Here is a 21,766-nt window from a genome sequence, read left to right on the forward strand (position 1 = left end):
TCTTGGTTAGGACAAGCATTCTCAATTTTCCATAAAATATATTCATAAATTAGAAAAAATAATAAATGTGCTGACATTTCGTTGCTTTTTAAACACCTCAGGAATACAGGTGTTTATGATGGAGTCAATCTTTTATTAGAAGCTACTTATCCACTTCAATATGCAAAAATATTAAAAATTTCCAGGGCAATGGCAGTTATAAAAATATTTTAATTAATAAAATGATCAGGACAAAAATAAGATAAAATAAATATTTACTAAATTAGAAAAACAATAAATGTCTTCACATTTCTTTCTTTTTAAAACACACCACTATGAAGACTGTTGTGTTTCTAAGGTGTTTAAAAAAGAATGACAAAATGCAAATAGATTTATTGTTTCTTCTAATTTAGTGAATATTTAGTGAAGTGCATACATTTAGAAATTGTAATTGGCAAATGTAAAACTTGGATAATTCTCAACAATCTTCACAGATAATAATTAACATAATTAAAATAATTTAAGATGGTAACATTCTTTTTGGAAGACCTTGCATACATTTTTTAAAAAGATGACTAATATGTAAATACGTAACATATCATTTCATCAAATATTTTTATTTAATAACAACAACCACAATAAAAATTATTTTATTTAGCATTTAATTTTAGTTACATAAGTCATGCACCATTATACATTAATATGAAGAGAACTCACTGTGTACGGCGTTACCAAATATTTTCTTTCAAGCGCTTTCAACAAATGTATTTCCGTCGTCTTCAGGCAAATAAGAGATTTTTATATCGAACATGAACATTCAAAAAGAAGAACACATACAAAATTTAAATAAAAACGTTTTTTGTACAATATTCGATATGAATCCACTACGATTTTCAAATTCGTACGATGTTGCGAATGTGATGTAATATGGCGCGTGCATGGTGCTGTTTCCTGTCAATAGTGCGACAGGTGATGTAAATCGCCATTTAATCGTTTGTATCCTGTTGCACCTGTCGCACTATTCACAGGAAACAGCACCACGCACGTGCCATATTACATCACATTCGGAACATCGTACGAATTTGAAAATTGTAGTGGATTCATATCGATATATCGTACAAAAATCGTTTTTATTTAAATTTTATGTGTGTTCTTCTTTTTGAATGTTCATGTTTGATATAAAAATCTCTTATTTGCCTGAAGACGACTGAAATACATTCGTTGAAAGCACTCAAAAGAAAATATTTGGTAACACCCATACACAGTGAATTCTCTTCACATTAATATTACTTGGCGTGAATAGCATACTAGACTTCATTATACATTATATTTATTTAATTTTAAATATGAATATAATTTTCTCATCTACCTCATTAATGTATCAACTACTCTTTCCAAATCACTGAGAATCTCTTTATTTGGACTTAAAATTGTTTACTTTAAAAACTGGCATCATCTATGCTTAAAAATTAAAAAGTTATATTTTTATGTTAATTGTAACTTTATGGTTTTCAGATATTAATAGAAATGATGAAAATTACCATGACATTGCATCTAAATTATTTACTTATAAAGGTTATATTATAGAAGATCCTTTGAAATATAACTGGTGAAAAAAACTGAATTGAAATTGTTCTTTAACATAGTGTACTGTATTTCATAGATTGAATAATATATTTTATTCTAGAATTTTTTGTAACTGTTAAAATAAACATCTCTATGCAAAAGTTTAAGAATAATCAGATTCCTCATTTAAGCTTGTTCTTAACATGTTAAACACTAATAATAGAAATTTTATCAATTAATTAAAATAGTCAGTTTTCACAAATAATCATTGTAAATTATAGCAGATCTGGCCCACTGACAACTTTTACTCATATTATGTTTGATTAAATATCCAGAAACATAATTCTTGTTTATACATTTAAAATAAGTATATCACCATCACTGTCGACAATTTCAATAAGCTGTCTAGATTTGAATACCTGATAATAATAAATACAAAGCTTTAAATATATTTGCCATTAGAGGGATGTTACTTATATCAACCCAGTTTGTCACATAGCATCTTAGGATAGCCAATGAAAAGAGTTTCTGACAAGGAATGGTGTACAGCCACTCCTCACTTAGCTCCACTCTCATACTTCAAGTGGGGTGAGAGAGTGGAGGAGTATCCTTACATTGTCACAAGCTTCATGGAGCTCATACAATTGAAAGAGGTCTGCCTTCCCCGGTACATCACTGTTTTAGACCTTAAATCTCTCTACCCCTCCATTGAACTTCCTTCATGCTAAGACTAGCTTTCTTAGGTCATATAGTGGCTTATGGAATTAAAAAAAAAACAAAAAATAATGCACAATACAAAAAAATCACCAAAGTCAGTTTTCTGCAAAGTAATGCTGTGCTACTGGCTTCACAGTTTAGACACGCATAGATGGACAATTTCGAGAAAATCACGTGACTAAAAATATGCAGCACACCATTCACTGAAGCATGGTATTTAAATGATCACACAATTTATATTTTCTGTTTAACACGAGTGACATTAGTTTTGATTTCAATTTATCATGGTGCAAAATTTCCTGTTTCTAATGCCATGATTTATAATTTAATTTAAAAACAAAAAATAGAGTTAGATGCATAATTTATGGAAGCAATAATTTGCTATTGCTCACTTTTCCTGAAAATTAATTATTATTATTTTTGTATGATATTTATTAATTATACTTTTTTTAATTCTCATTAGCACATAATCAACATTTGGCATTATATTTAACAGTATTAATTAAATGCAAGAACTTTTAATGAACATCTTTTACAAAATCATGGGTATCTATAAGCCAGAAGAAAAATTTATTTAATAAAGTTTTGTTATTTAATTCAGTTAAACACCTTTAAATATGAATTATTGGCACTCATTTATATTACATGAATGTCAGTTAATGTGGTTTTTATTAATTTGGTTTAAATTGAATTGTGACACATACCAAAAACTGGTATTAGTATCTTATCCACATGCACATTGAAATCTAATTTGAATATCATCATCAACGGTTTTATCGTGATGTCTAATGAAGCAAGACAGATCTGGGCACCACTATTGAATTGGTGGTCTCGTCATTGATTGGTCAGGTCGTCGACTTTAACACGGGAAATATAGGAAGTTGACCTTCGGTGGTCGATTCTGCTGAATAACTTGTTTGGAAACAAAGTTATTGTATGGCAACCAGAGCAAATATGGCATTCAAAATTTTGTTCATAAACCAAAATATTTGTAACCTGAGGTTTGATTGTAAATCTTTTATTTTCACAATCTTAAAGTTAATATTTATTGTATAAAGTTTCAAAATAAAATGATCAACAGAAAGTTTTCAGTCTTGCAGATAAATTATATCAAAATATTATTTTTTTTCTCAGCATAATGTTAACTTTTAGCCATACAGATGATATGAAATTTAATCCCTCTTCATTCATTTCCAGTTTGTGGTGATACTAAAGTAACATACTTTTTTATGATTCATTATAATTTTCATTTGTCATTTAGTGATTTCAACTCCCAAGATTTTTTTCTTTTTTTGTGTATAACCAGAGGCAAGACAAGAAACTCATTCCAATACATCCTTTTTTTTTAAAACAAAATATTATATTTTATTCATTTCATATCTAAATCGCCTTTAATAGATGAATTTTCTTTCAACTCAAAGATTTTTGTATATACCCTAAATATCCAAGCTCCACAACAATTAAAAATTACAGTAATGTCCAATTTTAACATTTTTGTTTCAGCAAGTTCTGGCTGAAAATAAAAATATTTGTTTTTGTTTTGCTCAGACTTGATTCAGTTCCCATCATCAGGTAATGTGGAACTCAGATTAGTTTCCAGCAAGAAAAGAACTTTTATTTTTCATTCATACATTTTGTTTGTAGTAGTCAGTAAAATCAGTTGGGTGGCATGTCCATTAAAAAGGTCCATTAATAGGAAGAATGTTTTTTTTTTTAAATATCATGTTTTAAAACTGAATTGGAGTTAGACTAGAAACATACATGCATAAATTGAACAAAAAATAAAGTATAGAAATTTCAGAAAATATTTTTTTATTTCAGTTTTAGCAGAAATTTTGACTTTTCAGCTGAAAAATTTTGTCAAAAAGTCTCTCTCAAGATGGGACCACGGTGACTACAATGATCATCTCCTCTATTGAAAAATGGAACACACTCTTCAGATTAAATTTGATGAATATTTAATGTAAATTTTTTATAAATAATCCTGAATTTGTACTATTTTTAATATATTTCACTCCATTGTTTAATATTAGTATGCTCAATAGAGCCTAACTGTAGTTCAAGCATTGGCTTGTAATGATAAGTATCCAGAATATACCATTTTCTCTATTCTATTGCACACTCAATTTTTGAGTTTTTAAAATCCAAAAGTTAGCTTGCAAATGTAATAGGCACCTTATATCAAAAATGCAGCTACAAAAAATTAATGCAATTTTTTAAAGTGTTTTATTTTCTTGTTTACAGTGCTTCATAATGTCTACCTTTTCCAATCTATTCATTTATGACTCCATTTTCAGGTACAGTACAATCTGCAGAGCAATACAGAATTACCCTACAGTGTTTTATCAGATTTCACATGACAGCTATAAAAAAGCCAGAATGACTCCTATCACTGAACAAATTTTACTCACCAGGTTACTTTTTTGTACCAACCAGAAACAAAAGGACCGATCGACAATGAAAAACTGTTTTTATGACAGTTTCTGTTTATTAACAGTAAAATTACATCAGATCAGGACCAATTCATGTTTTGTGATACCCTTTTCCACCAGTTGATTATTTATTTATTTCCGAACTGCTGCGGCTATTAGTCATTCCAATCGTCAGATGATATAATTTTTGCAAGTGTGACTCCCTGAAACAGAATGCACATTTGATTTGATGTGATATTACACATACTTGTGCATACATGTTCTTCATAACTTGGATAACACTGCTTGAATACAGCTTTATAGAAAATTTGACTGTTGGTCACTGTTCACTTGGCTTGTCATTGTTCTAAGTCTACTAGACTGTTCCAAAACCATAGTACAGAACAGGTACATGTTCCTTGTACTATGACTATACTAACATAATACATACAAATTGCCAAGCAAAGTGAAGAGCAACTATGCAAGAGACTACATTAAGTCAGCTTGTGCTTGATTCTATGTGCACTCTAATTTTTTGAGACCAGAAAAGTCCAAGTAGGAAAAAATAGGCACTCATTAGAATTGAGGAAACATGATAAACAACGTAACAGTAGCAGACAAACTAATGGAATAATCAAATGAAACAGACTGTATCATAGTTTTGCTTACTTAACTGCATGTCATTTAGAAGTGTCCATATCTTCAACAATTTACAAAATGGAAACCTGCTAAAACCAGAATATATATTCAGTACAGTGCAATTCTGATTTACACAAATTTTACTGTATCCCGACATCAGTCTCCACAAGGAAGTTTAACTCCTGATAGTAGATGTTCCAGTTCAAAAATCATCCATAGTAACTTTCAAATTTAAAAAATTAGTAACCATTTGGAATTATGAAGTAATTTTAATATTAAATTTGTTCATCGTTATTTATTTAAGGTCTATTTATAGCATTTAAAAAAGTTTATAATTGATCACAGAGCATATTCTTTTGTCTTTAAATTCATATTGTTTAATTTCAAATCAAACATATTTTTAAATCAAATTTTCCTTATGAAAAAATTGAGAAAGCAATTTGCATTATTATTATGCAATGGTTGTCATACAAATATTTGAACATTATTAAAATACTTTCCTAATTTATTCTTCATTATTTTATTTATAAATTTAAATTGGAAAAATTTTATATTTAAACAGAAAAAAATTGTATAGATGATATCCAGTTATACATTAAGCTTGTGTTAAAAATATTGTCAAAGTAATAAGATACTAATGAAAATGATTTATAAAAGTTAATACGATTGAAATAGAATACCTGTACATGAAAAAAGTCTTACTTTGAGCATTTTCAAGTATAACCACCTCATTGCTATTTCAATTGTATTAACTCCTATAAACATTTTCATTAAAATTTCTCTCGTTAATTAGGATTCTTATTAAATTTAACATAAAACAAAAACAACTGGGCAGTTAAAATTTGAAAAATTAATAATTTTTCTTAAACTATAGTAGTAATTTCATATCTTTTTATGCTTTAATTTTTATTTTCTAATGAATTAATCTGGATTGTTGTCAGGTGTAATATTTTTTAAAATGAATTACGGAAACTCTACATAATTTTGGCTGTGTGTGAATATATTTAGTTAAAAATATCAAATTTTGTAAAAATGTAATATTTTTTAACAAAAACAATCAATCATATTCATCAATCAAAGTTTATTGATATATCATCATATATTTCTAATAAAGATTAGAATTTAGCATTTGGTCTCACTGTAGTGAAACGTGGTTTGTGGAACTTTCTGTTGATTCGAGACGGCAATGGAAATTTAATCTTGCTGTCCTAAAATGAAAAATAATTCATTTTAATATTTAAATCACTTTAATTATTATCAAATGTATAGTTCTGATTCACTCCTAACAACATAAGAGGAAGGAGGCGACAGAACTCACTTTAATTAATATAGCACTATTTTCTACTCTAAAAGGTGTCACAAGGCACCAATAGATTAAGGGAAAGTGCATTGATTATAATTAACAGCAAAATCACATATTCACAAAAATGTATATCATCATAAATGTACTTCAATTCTGCTTATTATCAGTGATTTATTCACAACCATAAAATTATTGATAGCAATTAACAAATTCCATATTTATTCTAATTTTTTTTACAAACTGTTCAACTAAAATATTATTAAAATAATTAAATTTTTAAATTTGTTTCACGCTGCAAGCTATTTTAGAAAACTACAAATTCCAACGAATACTAGAATTTAAATAATTTTTTCACTAATTTTATAATTAGTGAAAGTTTAGTTTTTAGAATGAAATAAATTCCTAGAAAATTAGTGACTTTCTCCTGAGATTTTTTTTGTTTTACTTTTAATGATATATTTAGGATATTTATATGTCCTAAACTGCACTCTGTCAGGATAAATATTTTGCATATAGATATTCATACATATTGCATTATCTAAATCAATAATGATCATCCATATTACAAATTTTCTGAGGTCCAGCAATAAAATTTTAACCAAAAATAAAGGAAAACTATTAGGATATAATGGAATTGTTTTATGATTTTGAGCTGTAATAGTTTTCCTTTATTATACACATATATATATATATATATGTTACTGTGAAAGACTGAAATCTGGCAAATGTCAACACTCTCCAGTGAATGTCAGCATTCATGCAGTCGTTTTGTGTATGTATGAAATATTTGCTAAATATCATTATCCACTTCTCAAATTAGTTGCAGCTGCTTCTCTCAGGGACATTTTTTACCTAACCTAAAACAAACCTTAACCTAACGAAACCCAACCTAACATAACATTAATAATATAACCAAATATTCTGTCTTTCACCAATGGTCTCTCATGTGTGTCAATATTCACAGGAGAATCTTGTCATTCTCTATTCTTCGGTCTTTCACGGTAACACATATATATCTAAATAGGAATTACTAGAAAACTAAAAAGCTTAAATTGAAGGGATGATAAAAATTGCAATCTTATTTGAATCATCACTATCAAAATTATAAAGGATTAGAGGTAACTTTTAGGTATGTTTCAATTCCTAATATTTCTTTTTGTATTTATCTGATATACAATATGAAACAAAACACTTGCAAGTGTAAAACATTTGTTTCCAACACAAATGATATTTCTTAACAGATTTTACATAAGGTTGAAATGAAGTTTGTTATAACTTAAGTTTGTTCTACAATTTAAAATTTGAATATTTCTTTATTTCCAATAGTGAATTTACTTTTGGAAATTAATGTATCCAGAAAAATCATACTATATAATCCAGTTTTTGAATGTTAATTTACAAGTAAATGAATAAAACAAGCTTAAATTCAAATACTTGCATTTAAATAACATCTTTCACATTGAATGTTTTAATAATAATAATACTTTAATATCTTATGAATATCAAATAATAAAACATACTGTACTCACTCAATTAGATCAAGAGGTTTAAGTAAGCCTACAAGCTTTAAACCCACACCGCTAACCAGATTTTAAAAAACAGACTCACAATGAGTCTGTTTGAGTGCATACAATATCTATTACATGAAATTTATATTTAATAGTAGTATCAAGCATAATATTCTAAATTCTCATTCAAGCAGCTAAATTAGAAATTATGAATGGTGAATTCATCACAAGTAACTGAAATATTGTTAACTATCATAATTATCTTAACTAAAAATTAATACTCTAAAATAATACTGCTAAAGGCAATATTATTTTACAATCAATCACACTTACATGAAATTGTTTTACATGAGGTCGGCGGCATTTTGAAGCAGGAATTTCTTCCACTCTTATAATTTGAATGGAATCAGCACGTGCACGATGCCTTGCTCCCATATCTCTATCTGAAAATTACATTAAATTTATTGGTAAAATTAAAAATTACAAAAAAGAAAACTTTTATCAACAAAGTTACTAAATTAATTTTATAGAAAATGCCATTCTATTACTTTTATACTAATTTCAATGAATTGGAAATACATGTTCTGGCAAAATAACAATACAAATGATTGATATTAACTCTTGGTCAAAGTCAATTCAATGAGAATAAGTATAATAATTATAATAATTTAAATAAATTTAGATTAAACTGGAAGGAAAGAATCGGCCCAAAGCAGGACTTTAACCCGCAACTCCCGCTTACCGTGAAGTCGCGTTGCCAGTTACGCTACCTGGACCTTCTGTCCAATCTCCTCTTCCAGTATATATAAGCAGTATATCAAGTGCCAAATTTATTTATAATCTTTAATCGTTTATAGCCCGATTATTTACGGCAGTGGATGATGTAATTGATTAATATTATCGGGTTTGATGAATAGTTATTTGAGAATAAGTATAACAAAAAAATCCAAATATATTATACACACTATTTTTAAAAGAAAAAAAATTCAAATTTTTAATAATTTTTTTCCAATTAGGCCATCTCAAGACTGACTGCATTTGTATAAATATGACCCAAAATAAGAACCACTTTTCTATACTCAACATTCATATTAAAAAAATTAGCTTTATGTACAAATGCCAAAAACTTAAGTTAAACAAATTGTTTTAATTATTAAAAATATTTACTCACAGCATTGGGTAACTGCTGATGCCACAGTCAAATCACGATATTCTCGATACATGTTATGAGTACCAGTTCGAGAATTATATCTAAGCCAAATTCCAAAATTCTTCACTTTAGTTGGAGTTTTATCATACATCTGTTTAATAAATAATAATAATTATTTTTATATCATGTCAATATAAATATTTTAGCATTTTTCAGTATTTCTGCCATATAAAAAGCATTCTACAATTCAAATGCATCATTTCAATATAAAATAGATAAATTCATAATTATAAAATTAAATACACTGGAAAGTTATTTTAACTATAATTTATCTATATCTTTAATTTTAAAAATTTAGCACTTGTATATCCATATAAAATATTTAAAAACTTTTCACTTTGTGTATTTCTAATATGTATGAAAATAATTCATTAACATTATTTGAAATTTGGCAGTATAAGATATATTCAAAAAAGAAAATCCTAGTTTCCCTCCAATGATTAATAAACAGTAATGTATAAAATCATTCAGAAACTTGGATACAATTTAATCCAAATAAAGCAGCATCTCATTCAAAGATTGCTTTATTTGGTTTTAATTTTAAATCCCATGGTTAATATAGAAATTTTATACACCATATTTACTTGAACATAAGATTTCTGTTTTTTAGGTTTTAGTACCTCTGAAAACATTTAATTTGATGCAATATATTAAAGTTAGTAAGAATTAGTGCCATACATCTTTTCTTTGTTGCTAGAACTCATTAAGTCCACTGTATCATTTTATTAATCCAATATTCATAACAAGCAAATATTTAAGAAGTCAACTTAAGCCCAATCTTGTTAATCTATTCCAGTAACATCATAAGTACTTGAATGAAAATCCTGGATAAAGTTGTGTGGTGCACTCTCAACAAATGTTGCCTTTTAATGCAATCCTTCCCAGTGCTTTTAAAACATGAGATGTGAACATCAAATCCAGTACTGATTCAGAAGAGCCTAACATGGAAAGTGAAGAAGTTATGTACTTTGATATTAACTTACTTTACTTTCAATAAATACTGAACAAATTTATCTTAACAGAACTGATTCTACTGACATAAATTTGTCAAGTTGTCTATGTCTATTTTCTGAAAAAACCACAAGCACATATTAAGAAATTAAGGTGCACCTTAAATTTGATGGTGTTATATTGAAGTAAATATGATTTATTTTCATTAAACTGACAAATTTCTTCAATTACTTTTCAAATTATCTTAGCAGACAGAAACATTAGGGTAGATGTACCAGTTTTGGTCAGAAAACAAATTTAACTTAAAAATATAATCACAAATGAAACAAACTTTTATTGTTAACTGTGTGAACAGTTAACAATAAAAGTTTGTTTCATTGGACAGATTTGAATATGTAATGATTACATTTTTAAGTTAAATTTGTTTTCTGGCTAGAACTGGTACACTGGCCAAAACTGGTACATCTACCCTACATATCATTGATGAAGTTAATATTTTTGATATGCTTTGAATTTGAATAATAGATTTCTTACCTCTGCTATACAAACAATTTCACCTTGTGTTTTTTTTAATTTTTTCAATTTTCTAGTAAAATACCAGAATCTTGACTTAGCAGTTACTTTATCGGGAGCAAATATTCTCATTCGATACAGAGGAGGATTTGGCTCTTTTTCAGAAGACAAACGTCTCCCAATTACTTTGTATTCACGGAGCTGAAAGAATAAAATTATATTAAAATACTGTAAATGCTAAATAAAGAATAAATTATTTAATTATTTCTCACTAGAAACAACTGGGATATAATTGAAATTTCAAGTAATTATATTTGAAAAATTAGTAAATTATATACTTTTAAATATTTATTTACATTAATGTAATAGGATTATCATTACTTCACTAAATATATATATATAAATAATTTCATTAATGAGTTTAGGAAATAATTTTGTCAAATCATCATTTGCACTGAGTTCTCAAATTATTTCAAAAGTTTAATATACATAATTTAACAATACATTTAAGCTATGACTAGAGAGGTTCTATAGACTGACTCATGAACTTAAATCTATAAACATTTTTAACAATTCCAATTCAAACTTAAAAATTATTCTGCCTTATAAGTATATATTCTATAAAAATGAGCATTAAGCTCAAATTAGCTTCAGGGGTATTTTTGTTTCAAAAAGATATACAGTGAAACCTCTATTAACAGACACTCCTGAATAGTGGACACCTTTAAGATGGTTTTACAATCCCCAGACCCTTCAAATAGGACATCTATTATATTTACCTCTAAATAGTAGGACACTAAATAATGGACACTGTTATAACTAACCTTATGAAAACAATGTTCCACCTTCAATATTTTAAAAAATTAATTACGTATGAAATATTTTAAAACAAAAACAAAGAATCAGTTCAGATACTTTTTCAGACCATAGGTGTGAATAAAGACTAATTGTTGTAATTATAGTTTTTTGGTATCATAAGCTTGAACTTTTCCAAAGTTATTCATTCATTTGACAAGAACCATAATACAGTAGTAATGAAAAAGAAACTTATCATAAATGTGAGAAAATCAAATAACTTCCCACGCTTTAAAGTGGTTGGCAAATCACCTTCATAACACAACCTTTGAGCTTTCACCAAACAAACACTATATTCATAACCATTTTAATAGCTTTGTGGTGGTTAAAGTATAATTTTTTAATAAATCAGTTACTGAAAAAAGCAAAAATGTTTAAAAAGTTACATCTATTCGATAACTACAAAGCAGACAAATCCCTGTATCAATTTTTATTAGTCGCTTAGATCATAAATGACATTATAAATGTAACAATTCCAAATATATTTCCACCCCTTGAAGTGATTAGCAAATCACCTTCATAACTTAACATTTGAACAAATTTCTTACAGCTGAAAAAATTAATATATTGTACATATACTTTAATTATAAGTGCTCCTATATGCTACGTATACTTTTTGGTAGAGTCACATTCCCAATGTAAATATGTTTTTGTAATCAACATATTCTTCACTATATGATGACAAGGTTAAGATACAGCATATCCGCCAGCACGTACCTCCGAATAGCAGATAAACTTCTGTCCTGACGGTGTCTGCTATTTGGAGATTATACTGTCTATAGTTCATGTGACAATTTTATATTTCAAAGAGAAAATATTTATTGTGACATTGTCACAATGCCAAGCTGCAATTTTTAATCATATTCTTAATTTATTTAATTTAAAATATATGCTCTCTACCTCAAATTAGTAGTGCCTTGTCCCTGTAGATTATACCAGTCATCTAAGGAGAAAATTTTGAATTTAACAAATAATGTGACTTTTGGTTTGCATCAGAATTCGTATATAGTTAACTGGGGCTTCTTCTCCCTAAGCTTTCCTTATCTGGTTTAGGCTTTCATCTAACTACGTTTTCAAGATTAAAGGAAGGAAAGACAAGTGGACGAACAACAGTGAGAATTTGTAGGTCTACAATTTTTTCAAATTTCATTCCAACAACTGAAGATATACAACTTTAATCTCACTTTAGTTTTATATTAATTACAAAAATTTTCAAATTTTATTTCATTTATAATCATGTTAGTGACTCCAAATGGTGAGAATTAAAGAGAAAGTAAATAAGTTTTGGCTTACAGAATTAAAGTCAACAGTATTCATTATAGAAACATACCATGCTAAATAGTGTTCTTTCTTTGAGCATCATTATCTGGAGTCACTAACACAACATAAATGAAATAAATTAATTCTATATTGATAAAATTATTACATAAAAAAAGTTCAAAAGTAATGCTCTCAATTAATATTTACTGCATAATTTTAATATTTTGTACATTTTTAGTTACTAAAGCATAAAATTGCACATGGACTTTAGAAGCATCTTATTTCAAAACAATTTATATGGTTTATTTATAAATTATTGCAGTTGTCAATAAATTTCAGTATATATTATCTATATTCTTCAAACTACTGAACTGAAAATTTATTTATTTTTGCTTCTGTCAACCGATCTTACATTTGCATGTTTTTAACCTAAATAAAAAGTTAAAAGCAAAAAACACACTGTTGTACTTTTTCTAGTACACAAATTTTAATATAAACACAAATGTTTTTGGCCTTCATCGAATAAGAGAGCCTTCTATAAATCAAAACAAGTTACAAAACTTTCAAAAATGAAATACAATGGGTGATTGGTTAACGAACAAATCGGATAACAAATACTTTCGTGAAAGATTTTTATGTTTGGACAACGAATACCTCACAGAACAAACACAAGAAGAAGCGACACAAAATAATGAATACCGATTGGTCTTCCCTTGTCTTCAGGCAACAATTCAAAACTTTTCAGAGCACGGGAGATGCCAACATCGATGCTCAACCTGGTATACTGATCGGATAGTATTCCTCCAAAACTTTGAAACTCTCCCTTGTAATTCCAGCCTTTTATTTTTCTGACAGAAGCAATTCTTTTATAGTATTCGTGAGACTGTCGGGCGACACTCATTAAGTTTTGTGTCGGTTTTTATTTTCAAAAGGTGAGAGTATAATTGCAAAGGCAGAGAGTAGGCAGATGATGTCTGATATTGCTGGGCAATATGGCTTGAACAGGTCTACAGTAGGCTGCAGTTCAATCTTACCTAAGAAAAATACAGTATAATCAAGAAGACTCAAGCAGCTAAGGAGTAACAAAAATCACATCTGAAAAATAAAGAACATTGAAGAGTTCATAATGGAACCTGAACCTGATGACAGAAGAATGCCAAGAACTCTTGAATGAAGAACACCAAGAAACTCAGCAAAATATGTTTTTTTTTTTTCTGAAAAAGAGGATTAATGCCGATATCTGCTGTTAAAGATCTTTTGAAGTGGGAGGATGTCATAACAACAGTCTTAGAATGGCATCCAAACCAGGTTGAAGTTAATAGGCTTGGAGATCTCTACAATTACAATGCTATTAATTACTTCTGAAAAATTCTGAAGAAGAGAGAAAAGCAATCGACATTAGACAGATTCTTTAACCCCTACAAACTGAAAAAACATGACTAATAAAAATGGAAGACTGCATATATGTATTTTTATTATTACACATAAATAAACACAGCAAGAAAGTAATATTTTTTGGGGTATCCAGAATGAATTAATCAAATTCCCGTAAAAACTTATGGTAAATCGATAATCGGTTAATGAACAATTTGGATAGTGAACAAAGCCTTGGAACGGATTACGTCTGTTAACCGATCACCCACTGTATTCCACACTTTATGATGCAGGTTAAAATATGGCCACAATGTGTGTTTACATTAAAATTGATGCAGAAGTAAGAACAATTGGTGTGTTTTTGCTTTTGATGAACTGCTTCAGCTTTTGCAAAAGATGAAAAACAAAGTATTATCTGCTACTAACTGTTATCTATTGTTATCCAGTGATCAAACTTATGTAATTTATTTTCTGATATTAATATTTATTTATAAAAAATATCAATCATTAATTAATATTACCAATATAATAAACTGATAATTATTGTATCAGTAATATAAATATTTATTCACTGAAAGTTATTCCTTTTACATATTACCTTTTTCTCTTCCTTTATCCAAGCAGCAAAAATACAGAAATTTATTAAATATTAATTTATAATCATCAATTTCTTAAATCAAATTATAAGTAATGAATATAAGATTTAAATATATCAGCACAAATATATGTATAACCTCCATGTATTTCTGATTAACTCAAATATTACTACACACTACCTTTTCCACACCAGCAAAATCTTCAGTTTAATTTCTCAAATCTAATGTTTTTTGGCATTTTTTAAAATCCATCATCAAGCCGTCATACGAAATCAAACAATCATTTTAAATACAGCAGAATATGGAACATCAAACAAAACCTTAACATATACATTTCAGAACTTTTTAACATTGTGATTGGTTATAAGTGTTAAATAAATTTACATCAAAACAGTGAATAATGGTGCATCCTTTCCATATGTCACTTGAATCATTTTATAGGTTTCCATCACACTTTTGTAAAGTTTATAACAAAATTTGACACACTTGTTCTTCCAATGCAAAACTGGAACCACAAAAACATGTTTTTACTTTTCAACTACTAATCTGGTACTGACAAAACTTTCATGTTAGACACAAGGCTTCATAAAAACTATTTCAGCCATCAGTCGATAGATGGTACAACTTGTCATTCTAGGAAACAGTTTCCAGGTAAACCATAAAGGGTTTCTATTATGTAGTGTAAATTTCATCATACTGCAATATTTTTATATTTTTATCACTGGTGAAATGAAAAATACTTGCATGAATAACAAAGTTCCAAGGATAAAATTTTTGATTAAATCAAATTTTTACCCTACAAATAATTTTAGGTCAGTTTAAAATCCTTTTTCAATATTTCAGCTAGAGACAGATGGATTGACCTAAAATTATTTGTATGCTCAAAATTTGATTTAATCAAAAATTTTATCCTTGGAACTTTGTTATTCATGCAGATATGCTAATTACAATAATCTCCTAGTTTCCCACCAGAGGACTGCAGATGTGTCTTCACTAGTAGAATAGTGAACAGATTTCCACAGGACATTGGTTTGAATCCAGTATTTTATGATTTACTATTTTTCGATTTTGATAGCACGTTTTACAAAAAAAAAAAAAAAAGTTATTGTTAACATACAAAAACTCACCCAAAAATTATTATCGAGAATTTAAAAATTATTCCCATCAGTCTAACAGATAGTCCGTATGAATTTTATTTTAAAGTCATTATAGAAAATTATTTGTAATACAACAAATAACTGATTTGTACCTGAGTGATATTGTGAAGAATTTTTAATGCTGTGTCGTCAATGTTGGATCCTCCAAGAAAAGGTTGACATCAATTGTATATTGTATGCATTTATAAACAATCATCATCAGCTAACCCGTTAAAGCAATACTCCAACCAAAGCCAAATTATTGGGCTAGAAACGGCTACAATAATAAATAATTTATAATTTGGTACTAAAGTTTTTGCGCCATTCAGAATTAAACTATCGTGGTGTTCACATTTGTGCTTATTAATATTTTCATTATAAGAATGTTGCGTCCATTTTGTCAAGATAAGTAACATATTTTCTTAATTTTCTTTTATTTTTACTCTTTGGTATTAAGTCATGACTATTTCTGATACGTAAATTAAATTATAATGTTTGTATTACATTTTGGGGCAATTCTTTTCTTCCAGTTAGTTCTAAATTATTTAATTAAAATTATAATTATTAAATTTAGCAAGAGATGGTGCCTAACACCAAACTCTAGTACTAAATTATCTTATACATTTAGAAGAGAAAAATATATTTCTTACTAGACTATACAATAAATGAGTCCATTTCTATAGGTCCCTTCACACGCTTTCGTAGAGGTATTAACAAGTCTACGGCGGAACCGTCTTTTTATTTGAGGCTACTGTCCGCCAACAAATGTAAAAAAGTTAATCATTTATTGTATAGTCTAGTAAGAAACATATTTTTCTTTTCTAAATATGAAATCGTCTCGGCAATTTTTAATGTATCTTATAAATTATTTATTATTGTAACCGTTTCTAGCCCAATAATTTGGCTTTGGTTGGTGTATGTATTTTTTTTTTAATATCATCTGTCTCTAGCTGGAATATTAAAAAAGGATGACCTAAAATTATCTATATAGTCAAAATTTGATTTAATAAAAAATACTTGTTACAAGCTAACATCCAAACAGATCATAATGCTTATGTATTGTGCTTATGTATTTAGTATTATGTATTGTGCATGACTGTGCTTATGTATTTAGAATAGCAAATACTGCCTATTACCATGTCCATGCGTATTTTCCATAAACAGACCAGGGAAATTTATTTCACAGTTGTGCTCATCTTCTGTTGCAGCAAGCCTGCAGCAGGCTTGCTGCAACAGAAAAACAAAACAGTTCTTGAGCTAACCCTTATGGTCCATTAATAATTTGTCAAGGGCATTTCAAGGGGGGGCAGCTGCCCTCCCCTAGAAATTCAGAAAACTTTTTCAGAAAACTGAATCAGAAATCAGCTTTCAGTTCAGTTTCTGTTTTACGCTTTTATGCCAGAACACACACACGTAAAAATTCTGGCCGAATAGGAAACACCACTGCCACCAACAGTGCTAATTTTATTAATTTTTTCCTCTCATATAGGCTATCTATCCCTTTGTACCTTCCATTTTTTCTCCACTTTCTCTGCTATAATATAGAATATTTAAATTAATAGACTTATATTCCGAATTTAAATAAAGAACGTGTGATCTAAATACTAGGCCTATATATCAATTCTACTAGACCTACCTGTTATTTGAAATTTTGCACCTATAGCCATCCATAAACGTTGTTTTAATACAGTGTCTTTATACATGACACTGATGTGATCAAATGGATTCAATAAACTCCTCTATTTCATTTATTTTTTGTTTTTTCGAGACCGTCACAATTGTAGGGTTAACCCTCATTGCCATCATTGTTAGAATAAAAAGCACATGTCTACTTTGACGTCACAGAAAAGACTTCTCTTTATTGGAGCAATTTTGGCGTAAAAAGTACACACATGCTCTACTCTATTTTCAGTTCTGTTTCAGCCAAAATTTCAGAAAAATTTTTACGTTTTCTGTTTTATGCTAGATTTTACACTGAATTTTACGCATGTGTGTTCCTGGCCTTACTGTATATATTGTATAAGACTTTTCTGTTTGGAAATAAAATGTATTATTTAAAATAATACATTTGTTAAGAGCAGTGCTCTCAAGTTTGTGTATTCATGCACCTTTAATTTTGTGAAATTAAATAATTATAAAATGGAGTTATTACTCCACTTTTTTTTCTGATTATATAAAATAACAAAGGCAAAGCATCTCATTAACAAAAAAAATTTTCTTAAAAATTAACTAAAGATGTTAAAATGGAACAGATAACTTTATACAAAAGGTTAATAATTATGAGACTAGTGACCTTTATCATGTGTCTATCTGTATTAAATAGATACAAGACTATTAATAAAAGTCCATGAACTCTTCAAAATCTAAAGACTTTTATTAATAGTCTTAAGTACAAAGGAAGAGGTGAATCACATGCTAAGAAATATGACATCACTGCTCTAGTACACAATGCCTCCAAAGTACGGTCCAAAAGAACGTAGTCTTTTGCAAGAAGGAAGTTTGGTACTTTTTGATTAACGGAATGTCAGCCAATATATACAGTAATGGGTAAGATTCAAGCTCTGAATGAGAGGTTTCACACCACCTCCAGAATTGTTGACCCTTTGTGAGATATTTGTCTCCAAAATCAGTTTTTAATACATATCAGTCTACAACCTTTTTTACATGCTTTGCATGTAGACATGCACTTCAACACCTAAGTGGGGTGAGCCCCACACCCCCTAAACCTATATAACATCAAGTATTCCACAGACAGGTAAGTGCTCAAAGCTGGCACAATCGTGTGGGCTAAATAGTTAAACGCAATAGTCTTTCGCAATAGTTTTCTGGCGTCCTGTTAACCAAAAATTCTCAGGAAATACATCAGATATGTCACATGGCCGAGGTAAGTGACATTTCTATATAGTCAAGTAAGTGATGAAGTGATGCCAAAGTAAGGTCACAACATGTTTTTGTACATGTCTGCCATCCAATGTGCCACTCCACAACAAAAGCAGGTTAACACAATGGCGTCTCAAACAGTTCATGCTCGGTAAGTAGTCCCAAGTTTTGTTTATAGCACTTTTCATATGGGTCACCTCCAACAAATCCAATGTCTATCAAATGTGGCTCTTTAAAAAAAAACCTAAAAGAAAACTCATAATGGTCTACTTCTGTAGTTTACTGAATCAACTTCTATAAATGCTAATTACTAGGTACTTTTCTGGATTTTTTTCTTTTGTGTAGATAGTCTGGAACTGGTCTGTGTCTCTGTGTGAAAAACTTTATATTCTGATGATTGAAAAAATACTACTGCAGATGAGCATTCAAGTAACAATGTGCATATATGAATTATGCTACACTAGCAGAATAGCGAACCATTTCCCACAGGACATTGATTTGAATCCAGCATTTTACGATTACTATTTTCTCTATTTGATCGCACCTTTTACAAAAAGAAGTTATTGTTAACATACAAAAACTCATCCAAAAATTATTCCCATCAGTCTAACAGAGAGTCCGTATGAATTTTATTTTAAAGTCATTATAGAAAATTATTTCGAGTTACATTATTTTTATTCTGTAAAATAATTACTTAAATTTACATTTGTATCTGATAAAATCCATTTTATTTCAAAAATTAACAATAAATTATACTACTAAACTATTTGCTTTCGGACAGACAAAATGGCGTTCAAAATTAAACACGTGGCTTTGAAACAAATACCTAAATTATAATGTTGCAACATTTAAAACATTTCTTAAAATTTAAGAAAAACGAAAGACAAAATCTGTTAAAATTATAACAGAAAATAGTTATCTTATGTAAAATAAGATAAATTTTCAATACTTACAGATCCTTTCACCTTCATCTTAACTGTAGAAAGCCAAAGACTGAATTACTGCCGTATTACCAGATTTTCATTTAACGCCAACTACAAACGTCATATAGCCCAAAACTAGCCTAAAATAACTAAAATATTTATCCATTTATTTCGGGAAAAAAGACGTTTGGTTATAATTTCAAGAAATAAAATAGGAGAGAAATGTGTATGTGTATTAATTATAAAAACACAAACGCGTTTAAATTACCGTACTTGAAAGAAATTTAACCAGTGATAAACAGGGAATGTGAAATCCAAATTAAATTATTTATAATTTTAAAATTTCATTATCAGTTTTTAATTATCATAGAAATTCCCAGAACTTTGAATTCAATGACGATGACGCACGATACTGTATCAATAAAAAAGCACACATTTTACAAAAAAAACTCTGTGTTTACTATGCTCGAGTAAAAACTTACATAAACATAATAGTAGGGTTTCTCAAATGGGATCCCGAGATCCCGGGATCCCGGTCGTTTTTTTAACCCGGGAAATTTTTCTTATCCCGGGAAATCCCGCAAATTTCTTAAAAATTCACTTTTTTCTTATTTTGTGTTAAAGTTCAGGAAATTTTGCAAATAGAAAGCATAATTAACTCATAAACTGTCAGAATAAATTTGTATTTATTAATTTTAAACCTACTTATTAGTTTTTTAAATTTTTTCCTCGTTATGGCATGTTACAAATGGTCAATAATCAATGAGTAGCTTATTTATGGCAGGACTCTGAAAATTCTTTACTTGTCAGAACCTGTAATATCTGGAATAATTGTGCTTATGCTGTCTTAATTTTTAACCATGCCCAGTAGCTTCAATAACTGCATTATGCCAGATTGTGCAAATTGGCAAGGATGCAAACGAGTATGAAGTTTTTCTTCATAAACCTGATTATTAAAGACAAACGAACTGTCGAATTATCGGGCTACAAGCTTAACACCGCTATTAAAGCAGCCAAGGTAGACAAATCAAGAATACTAGAGAGCAAAAGAACTACTACAATCTCGAAAACGAACTAGAAATCTTCCAGGCTACAGGTGAAAAAACACATAACATCTATTTTCTCTTAAATGCATTAAACACGATTCCAATCACATCAATTGAATCGGAAAAGACTTTTCATTACTGAAATAAGAATTAGATTGAGTGATCGGAGTATTGACCATCTTTGCTTTTTAAAATCTTATAATACAAAATATTATTGTAAATTTTTATAATGTTTTATTTAAAAAACGAAAATTACCTTCTAAGGTAGAAGTTTGATCTAAATTCATTTTTTTCTTTAAATTTTCAATTCAATGCAAAGTCATTTTTTGTTATTGTTGTTGTTGTTGTATGCAGTTTCCAGCAAACTTTTATAAATATTTTCTATTAGTGAACATTTCTACGTAATTCAAAGATAATTTTTAATATATATCTTACACAGCATTATTAATGTGATTTTGGAGGTTGTAGAACGTATTAGATTACTTTAAAAAATGAAAAATAATTAGATCATTTGATTTCAAGCTATTTTGTATATCTTAAAAATAATTAATTCTATCCCGGGAAACAGTTCACTTTTATCCCGGAATCCCGGGACAAGCAAAAGACCGGGAAACGAGAAACCCTACATAATAGAATACTTATAAATTAGTCAGAATTATACGTGCAATTACTACTCGCCTGTTTACCCGTATTTTTGGCGGCAAAACTGGAATTGTGGGCCTCCTTTTCTTTAGTAACACAATCGTCCAAATATTTCTGGTGCTTCGAGGTCGCTTGACTTGTAATGGCTCTTGCGAAACTTCTTTTGACGGTTCTGGTACCGCAGGCTCTGACGATGGGTCTGGTGGAGTTGACACCTCTCTCTCGGTTCAGATGAAACATGACGCTGTCTAATTTGG

At 28.8% G+C, this 21,766-nt stretch overlaps 2 protein-coding genes across 2 annotated transcripts in view; one reads left to right on the top strand and one right to left on the bottom strand.

Moving 5' to 3' along the window:
- Positions 1-1,718, top strand: part of LOC136979084 (complex I assembly factor ACAD9, mitochondrial-like) — a 70,762-nt gene extending 69,044 nt beyond the window's left edge. Inside the window, exon 18 of the mRNA XM_067274994.1 lies at positions 1,495-1,718. Within this exon, the coding sequence (XP_067131095.1) occupies positions 1,495-1,592 (98 nt within the window). The 3' untranslated portion in view covers positions 1,593-1,718. The remainder of the gene's footprint in view (positions 1-1,494) is intronic.
- A 4,655-nt stretch (positions 1,719-6,373) lies between these two features.
- Positions 6,374-19,950, bottom strand: RpL18A (ribosomal protein L18A). The gene is made up of 5 exons (XM_067275007.1): positions 19,852-19,950; positions 10,819-10,998; positions 9,295-9,424; positions 8,457-8,566; positions 6,374-6,520 (listed from the first exon to the last, which is right to left on the bottom strand). Exons 1-5 carry the CDS (start codon positions 19,867-19,869, stop codon positions 6,428-6,430), a joined length of 531 nt encoding a protein of 176 aa, XP_067131108.1. The 5' UTR covers positions 19,870-19,950; the 3' UTR covers positions 6,374-6,427.
- Positions 19,951-21,766: the final 1,816 nt, after the last annotated feature.

Source organism: Centruroides vittatus, unplaced genomic scaffold (assembly GCF_030686945.1).
Source record: "Centruroides vittatus isolate TY-2023 unplaced genomic scaffold, ASM3068694v2 contig_577, whole genome shotgun sequence".
In the NCBI taxonomy this organism is placed as follows: Eukaryota; Metazoa; Arthropoda; class Arachnida; order Scorpiones; family Buthidae; genus Centruroides; species Centruroides vittatus.